Source organism: Canis lupus, chromosome 37 (genome assembly GCF_011100685.1).
Source record: "Canis lupus familiaris isolate Mischka breed German Shepherd chromosome 37, alternate assembly UU_Cfam_GSD_1.0, whole genome shotgun sequence".
Lineage (NCBI taxonomy): Eukaryota > Metazoa > Chordata > Mammalia > Carnivora > Canidae > Canis > Canis lupus.
In genome coordinates, this window is record NC_049258.1 from 18079556 (window position 1) to 18095128 (window position 15573).

The following is a 15573-nucleotide window of genomic DNA, read 5'->3' on the forward strand; positions in this document are numbered from 1 at the left end:
GCTTTTTGTTAGCTTATCTTGAATTAACCTTCAAATCAGAAATTTCAAAATCACATTGCATTTTAGAACTTTTTGATAACAATGTTGATTTCTAGAGACTGGATGCTGTACTACCAAGCAGCAGCAAATCTGAAAGTATCTTTCTCTCTAGTTAAACCTGCAATGTGAATTTGAAAAATGATAGTTAGGTCCTTAAACCAGTTTGCAAATCTTGCAACTTCTGTCTCAGAAGCATACACTTAATATTTTTGTCCCCCTTCATAATCAACCACCTAAAGAAAAACAAAGTCATAAAACTGTCTGCCCTAGTGGAGGAAAAATAGTATAAGATAAGGGTAATATCCACCAATAACCATATATTTATCTTTATCTACATTTAGTTTCCTTTAAACATGTTTTAGAACAGCAACAGATGGTTATAAAGCTTTAAATAAGAGTAAGATTTCCTCCAAGTTCTGAAAATATATAGATACCTATGCCCTCAAAACACTGTACATATCACTCATCCTTCCTTTAGGAAGAAACTGAGGTTAAAGTTAAAAGATTTCCTTGGATATTTTTAAGTAAATGTAAATGACAAACAAAAGAAGCTAAAGACTCTATGTTTCCTTGAAAAGCAATGAAAGCACTTAGTCCAGTTTGATATACAGAAAGGGTCATGCAGTGAGTTGCAGGGGGTAGGCTTTCCTTTTATAGTTCAAACGCAGGGAATCTGGCTTTTGTGGGCACTAGGAGGTCAGCCAGGAAATAGATTGTTCCAGCCATTCCTGAAGGAAGAAAGAGGAAGAAGTTATTACACCAAATGACTCTGTTCTATGCAGTGGCTGCATTCTGTATCATCAACATTAAGACCCTAATGGCAAGGGCTTCAATGAAATGGGCATCTGCCTAGAATTATAAATGTTGCAGGTCAGTACCAGAGGAGATCGCTAGTAAGGTACTCAGTCCCTTCATCCGGGTGGAAGACAGGAAGGAGTGTTGAGCCAGAGAAGTTCAAGGCACAGCCCTGCCATTTATCACAGGTCAGCTCCTTCACATGGCACCACGGGCCACTTACCTGTCTGAGCTTCAGTGTTCTCACTGTGACATGAGGAGATATGCCTGTATGTTTTTGGAGATGATTTATGATGGCATCTGCAAAATGCCAAGCGTGTGCATGACTCCATAGATGGCAGTCACCATTATGACTACTAGTCTTAGGTCTGAGAGAGTCCATGTACAATCTGATTTTTAATACTGAGTTTTCATATTAGGATGTAAGAAGTAGTTCAAGGAATGACTATAAAATTAATTCGCTGATAAAGCTCAAATTCAAATACATTAATCGCCAAGCAGAGAAGGAGATGCTGACATTATAAAGCAACTAAGTAACGTGTGGAAAATACCTTCGAAGAGGGAGAAAGGGGTGTCCGGTGTTCTGCAACCGTGTTCTCCGTAATCTAAACACCACTCAGCAAACTGAAAATGAGACAAGGTTAAATTACTGTAGTGACTTCTTCCAGAGACCCCCAAAAGTTGATAAAGATTATCCATAAGAATTACTCTGAAAAGTCAAAAACTATCTTCAAGGCAGAAAAAACGGGTTGATACAGAGACAGGTGGTCTGAAAGAGCGTATGAGGCATGGGAGGGAGGAATTTTATGAGCTATGAACCTCTATCTCCGAGGTTATCAGAAAACTACTTTCTTCTCTCCCCCCATAAATGCTATTGAGTAGAACTGGGTCCTTTTATAAGTGAATTCAACTGAATGGCTTTTGAAGGTTTTTTTCCTTAAGTAACTGGGTTTGTTCTACAGACTCATGGTTTAATGGATAAATGAATTAAATCAGATTAACCAGAGCCCCTTCTAAATCTCCTGGAGGCAGGTGTTTTCCTTGTGACAGTTCTGGCGCCTACCTTACAGGCCCGATACAGGTACTTCATGTCCTGTGTGAGGTTGTACAGTGTCAGGAAGGCGTAGGCATTCCCCGCAGTGCCATGGCACAGCCCGTACCCCTTCCTCAGCAATCCGTACCGCCAGATCACATCAGCACACTGATGGGCGTCATTGAGATAATGTTCTCCTCTGAATGCCTGTAGAGGCAAGGCAAAGTCTTACTAGAAGGGATAGAAAAGAAACTTCTATTGACGTTCCTTCTTAATGGGAAAGGCGGAGGGGAGTGGGAGGTGAGATGGAGATTTTCTTTCTTGGCAAGAAAAAGGGTAAAGGGATTTAGAGCCAGAGAAATGTGTCTCATTGGTGGGGGACAAATTACAAAAGTTTACTAGTTTTGTTTTTGCTTTTAGATAACTGCACATGACCTTGCCTGTACACTCTGTGCTTACGGATGTGGGCGTTACTGGAGAAGGAGTATTATTTGACTTGTGACTTGCTATTATTATTAGTTACTTTCCAAAGGACCACATACTATCTTCTCTGGTTAACAAAATGCCTTTCACTATTAGGAGATTTCTTTGCACAATGGAGAAGAAACTGTTTAGAAAACTGATTACAAAAGACAGATTTGATTATAAAATGCTATACTTTGTCAGAAAAATAGAGATATACCTTTACAATCTTTTGTGGCATCCTATATATTGATCAAAGATTCAAGAAGTACTCTGAGTAGACATTTCTAATATCTCATTGCAAACTAAGTGTTCTTAAAAGTAGAATAAGGCAGTTTAAAAAGCTTTTCCATGATATCTAACTTCCTGCAAGTAAAATTTGATACACTAGAAGCTTATTTAGGGTATGGGATGCCAATGCTTGTTTATAGTTCATAGATTTGTAATTTGTAGATGTGGCATCAATGGACACAGATATCTTGATTTACTTCTATTTTTTTTTCTTTCAAATAAAACTCTTTTTTTTTTTTTTTATTCTGGCCCTGCTATAGCATGCTTTATAGAAGTAGTATTTGTGTTTTTATTATAGTAAAATAAATAAAATGTAAAAATTACAGTTCTAATCATTGGACATATACAATTGAATTGCAATAATTACCTTCACAATGTTGTATAATCATTACCACTATTGCCAAAACTTTTCATCACCCTAAACATACTGTGTACCCATTAAGTAATAATGCACTCCCACCCCAGCACCAGTCCCTGGTAACTTCTATTCTACTTTCTTTCTGTATGAATTTGCCTATTCTAGATACCTCATATTAACCATCACATCATATAAAAGGAATCATGTAGTATTTGTACTTTAGTATCTGGCTTATTTCACTTACCATAATGTTTCCAAGGTTCATGCATATTGTAGTATGGATCAGAAGTTCATTCCTTCATATGGCTGAATAATATTCCATTGTGTGCATAAATACCAGATTTTGTCTATCCATTCATCTGCTGATGGACACTTGAACTCTTTCTACCTTTTGGCTACTGTGAATAATGCTGCTGTGGAACATTTGTGTACAAGTATTGATATGAATCCTTGTGTTAGTTTTTTGGGTATATATGCCTAGGAGTTGAATTGCTGAATCATGTATTAATTCTATGTTTAATTTTTTGAGGAACTACCACAGTCTCTTCTGTGGCAGCTGTACCATTTTACAATCCTACCAGCAATGCACAAGGAAGATTCTATCTTTTTTAAAGATATATTTATTTATTTGAGAGAGGGAGCATGTGGCAGGGAGGAGCAGAGGGAGAGGAAGAGAGAAAATTAAGCAGATTCTGCGCCGAGGGCAGAGACCAATGTGGGATCTCGATCTCATGACACCAAGATCACAACCTGAGCCTAAACCAAGTTAGACACTTAATTGACTGCACCACTCAGGTGCACCCCTTTTTTTTTCATAAAGAGAGGAACAGAGGGCCGGGGGTAGAATGTTAAGCAGGCTGCATGCCCTGTGTGGAGCCCAATGCAGGGCTCAGTCTCATAACCCTGAAATCATGACCAGAGCCAAAATCCAGAGTTGGACATTTAACCAAATGAACCAACCAGGCACCAAAGAAAGATTCTATTTTTAATTGAACTTCTGGGATACTTATCTTGGTTCTGCACTGATCCTATAACTTGGCTATTCTATCAATGAAGCAGTCTCCTTATCTATGAGATAGTGTCTGCTCTGATATAGATGGGTACTGTGAGAAGGAATTATAATTCATTTAGCAAAGTGATTATAGGTCCAACAAGTTATTTATCCATTGCTCCTTTAAAGATTATGCATAAAACAATAAGAAGTTATAGAATTTTATCTTACAGTTTCCAATTTATTTTGAAAATGAGAAAATTCACAGTACCTTATAGGCCTGGATGAGCATGTAGATCACTCCAGGTGAACCGTGACACCAATGGACTAGAAGATCTCGATTGTCATCCACACAAGGAGGATAATTGCCGGAAGGAAATTTCAGCTGGCAGACATAATCTACACTGGGCTTGACCAAATTATGTAACTTCACATGGCTCACTTGAAGACTGGGCTAAAAATAAGAAAGAGAATTATTAGTTCTGCTAAAGCAAACAGGTCTTCCTAAATCTCAGGGATAAGTGGATAAGTGTGTGTGTGTGTGTGTGTGTGTATGTGTGTGTGTGTTTAGTGAGGGAGACAGAGAGGGAGTAGGAAGGGCAGAAGGAGAGGGACAGAAAAAATCCTAAGCAAACTCCACACCCAGTGCGGAGCCCAAAGTGGGGCTTGACTCACAACCCTGAGATCATGACCTGAGCTGAAATCAGGAATTGGATGCTAACCAACTGAGCTACCCAGGTGTCCCTGGGATTAGTTTTAAACTAGAAAGAAAATATGACCAGAAAGAACTAGAAGTTATTAAGAGATTTTGGATTCCATTCCAATTTTTTTTTTTACCTATTAGAACCACCTAAAATTAAGCTACCAGTTATCTCTTGGGACTTTATATACATACTATTTTTCAATATTTATTGTGTATACATACATATAAATATTTTCCTAAGTCAATGCATGAGCATAAGAGATGTTTCCTAAGGTTTTAATACCTTAAGCATACTTTATTTTTTTTTAATTTTTATTTTCAGTAGGTTTCACACCTAGCATGGAGCCCAATGCAGGGCTTGAACTCATGATCAAAACCTGAGCTGAGATCAAGAGTCAGATGTTTAACCAACTGAGCCAGCAAGATACCCCCATATCTTAGAAGCCACAAAGAAGATGCATTAGACAACATAAGTGGAATTTTCATTATTGCATTTAGAGAAGCAGTAGATGTTTCCAATAGAAGAGGAAGCTAACAAGTCAGGAGACCTAGAATCTAGATCCCAAACTGCTGTGTGACTCTAGATTAAGTCTTTCTGCAGAGGATTTGGGACTAGTATTTATGTAGGATTATTATGATACAATGATGTACAAACTTGTAGGATGCACTAACATAAGGCATATGAACCTTTTTTTTTTTTTTTTTTAACAATTTGGCCTTCTCTCCCTTTTTTTTTTGTTTTTTTAAGATTTATTTATTTTAGAGAGTGAGAGAGAGAGAGCACATGGGGGGAGGGCAGCAGGACAGGGAAAGAGAGAATCTAAAGCAGACTCCCCACTGAGCACAGAATCCGACCTAGGTCTCAATCTCACGACCCTGAGATCATGACCTGAGTGGAAAGCAAGAGCCAGACATTCAACCAACTGAGCCACCCAGATGCCCCAAGCCTCAATTTTTGATATTCTTTTTTAGTTTCTCTTTTTGGTCCTATTTAAAGTCATGCACTGAATTAGATGCATACATTAATTAAATGCACTGCTCACTTTTTCAAATAAGAAGTGACTGTCCTCATCAGGCGGGGGTGGGCATGTGGGTAAGGGGATAGGCAGTTGTGTAAAAAAAAAAGCACAGGTACTTAATCTGCACTAAGTTCTTTAGGGGCATATATGGATTTTGCTTTATCAGAAGAATATTGTTCAAGCTCAATTTAAAATGCCACAGTAGTAGGGGCACCTGGGTGGCTCAGTTAGTTAAGTGTCTGCCTTTGGGTCAGGTCATGATCCCAGGGTCCTGGTATCAAGCCCCGAGTCGGGCTCCTTGCTCAGTGGGGAGCCTGCTTCTCGCTCTCCCTTTATCTGCTCCTCCCCCTGCTTGTGTTCTTTCTCTCTGTCATATAAATAAATAAAATCTTAAAAATAAAATGCTACAATAGAATGAGTAGATTTTCCTCAAATTTGCAGGAATTATCCAAAATGACTACAAATAATATTTTGTCTTATGTTGATACATAAGTACGTACTGGAATGGACTTTTAGTATTAAAAGTTAAATCATTTCAATTAGACAATAATCTGCCAATGGAAAACTCAGAACACAGATTTCCAGATTTTTCACTGCCACCAAAAGGAAGCAGATTGAAGTAAGATGACTCCTAATGATCTGCTTCAAAGAAAGGTCATGAGGCTGTCCAGTCACTGACATATAGGATTCTAACTCACCTCGAAACTTCAGAATACATGAACTCTCCTTTCCTGAAAACTTAATATATATTTACTTCTGGAAATACAGAGCCAGTGGAGGTTTATACCAGAAAAATAAAAGAGTCTAGGTCTGAATTGTCAAAACCCCTCATTATAAAGCTCTTAATTGAGAAGTGCAGAACAAATACGAAAGTTGGTCTCTTACTGCCACTAACACTCAAAGTGTGACTTTGCATTCAAAAGCAATAATAACCTTGAGTTTTTCAGCTTCGTTGTCATTGTTTAGTTGTAGGGAGACGCAAGGTCTGACATTGATTCTGCATTACTGCAGCCAGCTACTCAACCAGCTAATAGTATGTATATCCGAGCACTCATGTTGAACATATTAATGAAACACTTTTCTTTATGCTGCATTGTACTTTGGGAAGGTGAGGGGGGCACCTTTGCTGCCATTAAAAATCAATTTTCTTTTGCTATGAATTCTTATTCACAGTGCCAATTTCTCTTTAAAGAGAGCTGAATAACCCCCCGGAAATGATGCTCTCAGGAGAAGTCCTCTTCTGACCTCCCCTTCCAGGTTATGCTTGCTGCAGTAAATCCTATTTGTCCTTAGTCTGTTTGACTTTGGCTGATGTTTCCCAATAGTATTAGGTCCAAAGAACTGCTGGGCATAAAGCGCATTCAGCTATTTTTCAGGTAAGTTATACAAAATCCATTGAAAAGGCTCTGTGGCTTTGCTCTCGAAGTGAGCCTTAGGCAACATATGCATTTGTTTTCTATTGATTTTGTTCTTACTTTTGGAATTTGTTTCAGTGGGTTGTATCTAATAATATGCAATAATATTAATTCAAGGCTTTTGCTGAAAGAGAAGAGCAGAGCAGAAGGCACTTCATATAGAAGTATAGGTCAAAACCCTTCAGTCTGCACAGTGGCACTAGGCATGCAAGTACGGTCACCTACAAATCAAACGCCATCCCACAGCACAATGCTTTTTATGTTTATACACTTTAAAATGCACTGTGGCAAACACCGTCCTTGTTTGTCAAGGCCAGGTGATTACAGGGAGAGTGATGTAGCGGTCGACAGAATGACAAAACGGAGGGGAGCCCCGGTCTTCTCACCCTGGCCAGGACAATGAGCAAGCACATTTTTGAGTTTCACCAGCTTCACCTCTTACCTGCATCAGCAAATAATAAATTCCTGCCAGGCCGTGAGCAGCCCCCACGTAATATTCTTGGTACCATTCATACATCAGTGGAGTCTTTGCTGTGAAGTTTCTCTTTTGGGCTAGGTTTTCTCCAGAGGTTAAAACTGCTTCACAAATCTACAGGGAGAAAACGGATTGAAATAATGAGAGAATCAGAGAATCAGAATAAAAATCTTCCCGGCGGAGATAAGGAACTTTTCGCTAAGAGAGGTATGGAGAACATGGTGAATCAGACCCACTCTTATGGCCATGGGCAGGCAGTTTAGTTCTGTGCTCAGAAAGCAGGGGGGACTGCATTCTGCCTAAAAGAGGGAGAGATGGCAATCCTTAACTCTCTTTACTGGAGCTTACAAGAATTCACTTGACCAGGAAAGCTTGAATTCCTTCAGGAACGAAAGGAGACGCCTGCACCTGGGAGGTGAAATCTGGCCCTCATCTTCTGAAGGGCCTCGACACTCCAACAGAGTGGGCTGGACTTCCCACTCTTAGAACTCCCTAAGTGTTTCCAACAGCACTCAGCGTGACACTGTCCGCTCTCTGATCCCACCTGACCTTCAGAAGCCAACTGACACTTTCCTTCTACCTGGGGTATGCTCACTGGAGAAACAAAACCAAAGTTCACATAGGTAACAACTGGGATCCTAACAAGACTCCAAAAAGCACAAAAATGTGGTACCTGCTGAATATGGCTTTGAGGAATCTTTTCCACTCCAAAGTTCTTATTCACAAAGAGAAGAGCATAGACGTAGCCCATTCGTCCATAGAGCATTTCATTTGGAGCATGGTGGTCAATTTTATTTAGGTGAATTAGTCTGGGAATAAAAATACATGCTGAAGAAGACTTGAAAGGGATCGGGTAGTGGCATATACCTAAAGATGATACATTTAAAAAATACACACAAATATACATCTAAGTATTATAAATTACTATTATAGTTATTTTATTTTTAAAAAGATTTTATTTCAAAGATTTTATCTCTTTATTTGAGAGAGAGACATAGTGAGAGAGAGCATCAGTAGGGGGTGGGCGCTGGGAACTTGGGGGGAGGGGCAGAGGGAGAGGAAGTCCTACACAGGGTTCAATCCTAGGATCCTGGGACCACGACCTGAGCCAAAGGCAGGTGCTTAACCAACTGAGCCACCCACGTGCCCCACTAATATAGTTATTTTAAACATTTTAAATATATTAAAATTATATATAAAAGGTAAATATTTTCACATATTTATATTATAAATTATATTATTATACATTAAGTGGGCTGAGCTGGATTACAAAGGGTAGTCAGGATTTAAAAATTAACCCTCAACTAAATTTTTCGTCAGTTCACAATGGAACTGACAAATTCAAAGAATTAAAGAATACGCATGTGAGGCAGAAGCTACCTGGAGCCTCCCAGGTTCCTCCTGGAGCTATGCCCTGAAACCAGCAGCTGGGAAGGTTAACAGAAGCTAAGGACTGCTGCCCAGTATGGCATTTAGTCTGGAGAAGCCTCAGTCAGTGCTCAGAGGGTCACCTATTTCCATAAAATGAAAGCCTGCTGCACCCCCCCGTTACCTCCTCCTGTGGTTTGTTTCTTAACATGTCTTCAGGTCAGGCTTACCTGAGGTGTCTGTATGGCAGCCTGATCTACCGTAATCGATAAAAATGCACAAAGGTAACAGTCAGCCTCCCTGTCTTCCCAGGCTCCCCCTTCTAGCCCTTCTTTTCAGAAATAGCCATGATTACCAAATTCTTAGATATTCCTAGAAGTACTTTATGCACATATAAGCAACTGTAAATATGCCTCTCCCTAAATGTTCTGTGGCTTGCTTTTGACAATACATTTCCACATATATTCTCGATCAGTCTCATTCCTTATCATAGCTGCATACTATTCCATGGAATGGCTATATTATAATATATTAACTCTCTGTTGATAGACTCAGTTCAGCTTCTCAGAAAAAGTTATTTTTGGTTTTGGCTTCAGGTAAGATGGAGTAGACACGCCCCACCCTGACTCTCCCAGTAGATGCAGCTCCAAGACCTGGAGAGAGGGCACAAAGCAGCATTTGAGGGCTCTAAACAGTAAACATTAGCAGGCAGAGTGGGGAAGACCAGAATTTGAAGTACCACCAAACCATTGGTGAGTCTGCCATATTTTCGTCTATGGTATTCCCCTGGCTTGAATTCAGGACAGCCTCAAACCTGGAAATGGGTAAAAGAGCTGAAAGAGTGCTGAAAGAGAGAGTCCTGGAAGAAGCCCTTTAGTTCTGTCTCAAGAAAGAATGGGTAAGGGAACTCCTAGTATCAGAGAGAGTAGGTCAAGCCCCTCAGTTTTGTTTCCTTGCATTCGCTCTGTTTATCCACACCCGAGGCCACAAGCAGTCTTGTGGTGGCAGCAGAAATGAAGGCAGGAGTAGTCCACAGAAGCCAAGTCTCTGAGGGAAGGACCCTTCCTCATAGGTTGGAGGAGCTGTGGCCCCATGAGGGTGAGGTAAGCCCCCATCGCTTTACTAATCTTTCTCACCTCCCCATCATTTGGCCCCAGATATAGGCCCAGTCATGGGAATACTTGGTAGGGCAGGGTAACAGAAGCCCCAGATTTCTTTCCAGAGAACATGGGGAGTCCTAGGAAACCAGAAAGCAGGTGACAGTCACAGGAAATGAACTCAGGAGAGCAACCATATTTGCAGTCTAAACTCAGAGAATGAATTTTTCTTCTTTTTGAGGGGGATAAGGGATGTGTGGAGGGTATAGGAAAGCAAATATCATAGGTAGGGAAAGTGTCTTTATTATTTGGATTTTATTACATGAAATTTTGAAAGCACATCTCAGTATCTTTAAATTATCCTATATATTCAAAGTAACACCATTTAAGTCATTAAAACAATATAATTTTTGGTGGTGAAGATGGGTGGAAGGTTTGGGAGGTGCTACAGGTTCTACTACCGTTTGATAAATAAGACCTACTAAGATTGTCTGGGGACAATGTGGTTTTTCTCTGAGCCGTAAGAATAGGGCAGGAGACTACTTGTGTGTATGTGTGTACATCTTCCTAATCAATGTTTGTACACTTGGTTTATTTGGCAGAATTTGGTCCACTGCTTGTGCTTTCATTTTTAACATACTTTGTTATGATTATAGCTGAGGGGGTATATAGCTCCTAATAGCTACAAAAACAAAACAAAACAAAACACACAACAACAAACAAACCAAAAAACAAAAAAATGCCCTAAAAAGTGCTGCTACCAGGCTATAACCACCAGATACAGCAAAGTGTGTCTGGGCTCCCAAGAGGGGGTACTTGTGAAAGAGCAGACAGTTGCCCTCTCCCAACCCTCCCTTCCCCTTCCTTCACCCTGTGGGGTAAGGGGAGAGAAACACAGTTTAAAATTAAAAAGCCATGAATAAATAAATAAATAAATAAATAAATAAATAAATAAATAGCCATGTTTTAATAACCAGAATGAGGTACTTTTTGTGACCGAGAGGGGCTAACAGTTATAAACAAACTGAAAAAAAGTTATAAAAGTATCCACTCCTCATCAGGAAAGAAGGGTGTGAAAAAGCATGGCGGGCTGCATAACTGACAAAGTTATGTTATAACTCAACAAATGAAGGCATCTCAACAAATTGGTTACACATGCATGGTTTTTCTTCTGTAAATATAGCCATTAAACTCATAGTGGAATAGTGGTTATCTTAGGATTAGGGACATGGTAGCCAAAGGTTACTTTTCATTTTCTTGTATACTTTGAATTTTCCCCCCAATATCAACAGGGCTGTTTGGATGGTAGAATTACAGGCCATTTTGTTTTCTACTTCAATATCATACATGGATGGACACACACACACACACACACACCCCTAATATTTTTAAGAACTTAAAAACATTTATTAAGAGAAATTCGATTTTTTTCTCATGCCAAAACTGGAGGTTCAGTAATGTTGAAATCTTAAGAAAATCTTTTTACTAGACACAAATGCAACAGTTGTAGTAAACAGAAGGAATATCTCAGAGTTTTGATTTAAAGGTTTATTATCAAGTTTTAACGAAGTATGTCAAATTGTATAGAATTTAAATATAACTACTTTTGTAAGGGAAATTTAATTCAAAAGGAAAATTACCGTGAATTTTTTAAGCAAATAGCTCCGTGGGAATTATTTGGAACAATTATTGCATTAGTTCCAATGATGTTCTCACACCTAAATGTGTTTGAACACATTTCCTCTATTTGCCAATGTTAGGGATCACATTACCCCTAGGTGGCGATATATAATTAGCATTCCAATTATTTTGCAGCCTAACTCATTTGCATTTGGGATGTTTAAAGTTGATAGCAAATACCTTTCAAATACCTGAAAATGAAGTATTGCTTAGAGTATCCTAATAAAATTATATTTCATAATTTAGGGTAAGAAAGGAAGTATTCCTTTTTTTTTTCTGGATTTGACTTCAAGTCATTAAAACTCATGAGCTAGGTCTGATGATCAGTAAAGGTAGGACTTTTAATTACAGATTTTACATGCTATAGTCTCAAAGTGAAGAAATGATAGCATTTATAAATCATAAAGATTATTTTATGTGTTTTCAAAAACTCTCAAACCCAGAGGCACATCATTGCAGCTCCATTTGTTTTGCTATGTTGATATTAATAGCAACCAATCTTCAGAAGAGACACGTCACTGAAATGTCACTGAAGGGAGAACAGACAACATATAAAACGGGGGCAGTTCTGTTCCACTCCTAGCAATATTTCCCCAGGGTTTTACTGGGAAGAGTTTTGACCTTGTATCATCTAACTTTTTAAAAAAGAAGTTCTTTTCTTACTCATCACACTACAAAAAAAAAAAAAAAGTATACACTTTCTGACCAGAAAGCCTAAATTCTTCATCCTTCTGAGTTCTGGCCCCAAAGCACTGGACCTGTCAGGTTAGTCACTTAATTGGGTACAGTAAATAGGCAACTCTATCTCTTTGTGTAGTGGCACCAACTATCTGTGTGGAAGGAAGGTGAAAACGAACACGATACAAATCAAACAGCAGGAAAAATCAGTGCTGTTTATTCTCTTCCTTGCCACCTGCCCCAGCCAACTGTAGGACATTCTGCACATGAACAGATATACATATGAACACACACTCCTTTTGGGGGAGTCACAGACTCCTCCAAAAAAGCATAAGTGTCCTCTCCATGCTGAACACAATTTGGGGATTTTATATGTACCTTTGGAAGCCCTAAGATTCTCAGGGCCCCAAAGTTAAGAATCCCTTCCTTAGGGAAACATCGACTTCTTTGCTCTCTAAAACTCAAAATTATGATTCTGAAAGACTATTATATTAAGAAACCATAGGAAAGGTAATCCAAAAAATGACGGTGGTGGAGGACAACACAGATACCACATAGAGAACTTGGGTGTCTCTGGTATTGCCAAAGGGCTGTGTGATATGAGAAAGAAGGTTCAGTAAAAAACAAAACAAGTAGGTTTATTAAATACCTGATGACATCAAATTATTTCAATTGAGTTACAGAGACTTACAGATTTTTTTTTCCCCTTAAAAGAGAGGAGATGTGAAAGCAATTAAAAATAATTCCTTTTTTCTTCCTGTTCTTGCTATGGACTCTAAAAATCTGAAAAATCAAAACGGTGTCCATAAATGTCCTATTTTCCTATTATTATGCTCATTCTATATATTTAACCTTAAAAAATCTACTGGCTATATATAAAATATTGTTGAACCATTGTAAAAGTTTTTAAAATGATATAAATAACAAAGACATCTTTTTTTAAATCAAGGTATCAAAAATTTTTTTAGTTTACTTTTAAGAGTGTTAATAAACCAATATTAATATATAGTACTATTCCTCAAAGAATGTTTGTTAGAACAGTACACCCTAAAATGTCATGAGGAAAGGGTTGTCTACTTGACAAGTTTGGCAAATTCCACTCCCTAGTCTCTGGCGTTTCCTCCATGTAGCAAAAGTTACTCAAGACTCTACTCTGAGCAGCTGGTAGGTGTATATTTAACTTTGCTTAGTGTTTCCCCAATCTGAATGCACAAATCTTGTTTTCATTTTTCACACAGCATACCATAACTACCTGGCTGTACGTAAATTGAGAAAGGCTGGCATTACATAAAAAATAACAGGACCCCTATGGCTTATTTTTATGATACTTAAGAGTGATTCACTGAATGAGACTTCCTTCTCAGCATATGTGTGGCTAATGGCTTTAAACTAGCTGTGCAGAAACAGAAAGGTCGTGTCTGTGTTGCAAATTTAGATAGTATATGCATTTGTCAAAACTCAACAAATATATATACAACTTGGGCAGCTCATTGTGTGTTAACTATATGCCAAAAGAAGAAAACTAAACGGGTATTGAACACTGGTAAATGATATATGTGCTTTAGTATTTAGAAGGAAGGATACTGATGCCTGCAATTCACTCTGAAGTGCATCCACCACCCCTAAAAGGATTAATAATGGATAGGGGAATGGACTGATGGATTAGATACGTAGTAAAGCGAGTATAAAAAAATGTTAATGGTAGAATCTATGTAGTTAGATATACAGCTACTTACTGTTGTTTCAACATTTCTGTATGTTTGAAATTTTTCAATAAAATTTTGAGGAGAAAAAACTGTAGTTATTAGAATTTTAGGACAAAAGCCTGTAAACGAAATACACTACTGCACAGTGTAAAATTAACCAAAGATCTTCCACAAACAAAATCAGTGATGTTTCTGGACCTAATTAAAAACATGGCTAAAGACCTTAACAGACACTTCACCAAAGAAGCAATGTTAATGGCAAGTAAGCATATAAAAAGATGCTCCGCATTATACGTCGTCAGGGAGTTGCAAATTAAAACATCGAGATACCACTACACATCTACTAGAATGGCCAAAATCTGGAACTCTGGCAAGGATGTAGCGCACAGGGACTTTCATTCATCGCTAGTAGGAATGCAAAATGGCACAGCTACTTTGGAAGATAGTTTGGAATTCTTAAAAAACTAAACACACCCTTACAATATGATCCAGCAACTGTGCTCCCTGATGTTTACCCAAAGGAGCTGTAAACTTATATCTGCACAAAAACCTGCACAATTGGATGTTTACATTAGCTTTATTCATAACTGCCAATACTTGAAAGCAACCAAGATGCCCTTCAGTTAGGTGAATGGATAAACTGTGGTCCATCCAGACAATGGAATGTTATTCGGTGCTAAAAAGAAGTGAGCTATGAAGCTTTTCAGGCCATGAAAAGACATGGAGGAAGCTTAAATACATATTTTGAAGTGAAAGAAGCCAATTTGAGAAGACTACATATTGTAACGTTTCCAACTATGACATTCTGGAAAAGACAAAACTATGGAGACAGTAAAATGATCAGAAGTTGCTAGGAGCCAGAGAGCAGGAAGGGGGATTAGCAAGCAGAGCACAGTGGATTTTCAGGAAGGGAAAGTACTCTACATGATAATAGAATGATGGATCCATGCAGAATGCACACCACCAAGATGTAACTAATATAAACTATGGACTTTGGCTGGTAATGACGTGTCCGGGTACATCCATCCATTGTACCAAGTGTACCACTCCAGTGGAGAATGTTGATACTGGGGGAGGCCATGTATATGATGGGGAACAGTAGGTATATGAGAAATCTCTGTACCTTCCTCTCACTTTCTCTGTGAACTGAAAACTGCTCTAAAAAGTAAAGTCCATTAAACAACAAAACACAACCCAAAAGCTCTGCTGGAATTGTAACTCTCTGTGTGTTAACATGCTCAGTGGGAGCCTAACAGCACTACGTGCAGAGCTGCATGGCAGCCAGATTTCTTCATAGAAATCTCTGTGCTCCATAAACATAGTAAAATAATATTTGTAGTTTATTAGTACACAAGTTTAGTAATTCTTCATAATTCACAAGCTTCTAGTAGGCTTCCCTGATCTATATTAAAAAAAAAAAAATCTAGATTTGCATGTTTATTTGCTCCTAAGAAAAGCAATTC

At 38.5% G+C, this 15573-nt stretch overlaps 1 protein-coding gene across 1 annotated transcript in view; it reads right to left on the minus strand.

The window, feature by feature from the left end:
- Positions 1–690: 690 nt before the first annotated feature.
- The window catches only part of LANCL1 (LanC like 1), a 33808-nt gene continuing 18925 nt past the window's right edge, over positions 691–15573 (minus strand). The window contains exons 4-9 of the mRNA XM_038585640.1: positions 8255–8390; positions 7549–7695; positions 4241–4423; positions 1898–2074; positions 1386–1458; positions 691–767 (exon numbers count right to left, since the gene is read on the minus strand). Coding sequence (XP_038441568.1) covers positions 691–767; positions 1386–1458; positions 1898–2074; positions 4241–4423; positions 7549–7695; positions 8255–8390 — 793 coding nt within the window. The remainder of the gene's footprint in view (positions 768–1385; positions 1459–1897; positions 2075–4240; positions 4424–7548; positions 7696–8254; positions 8391–15573) is intronic.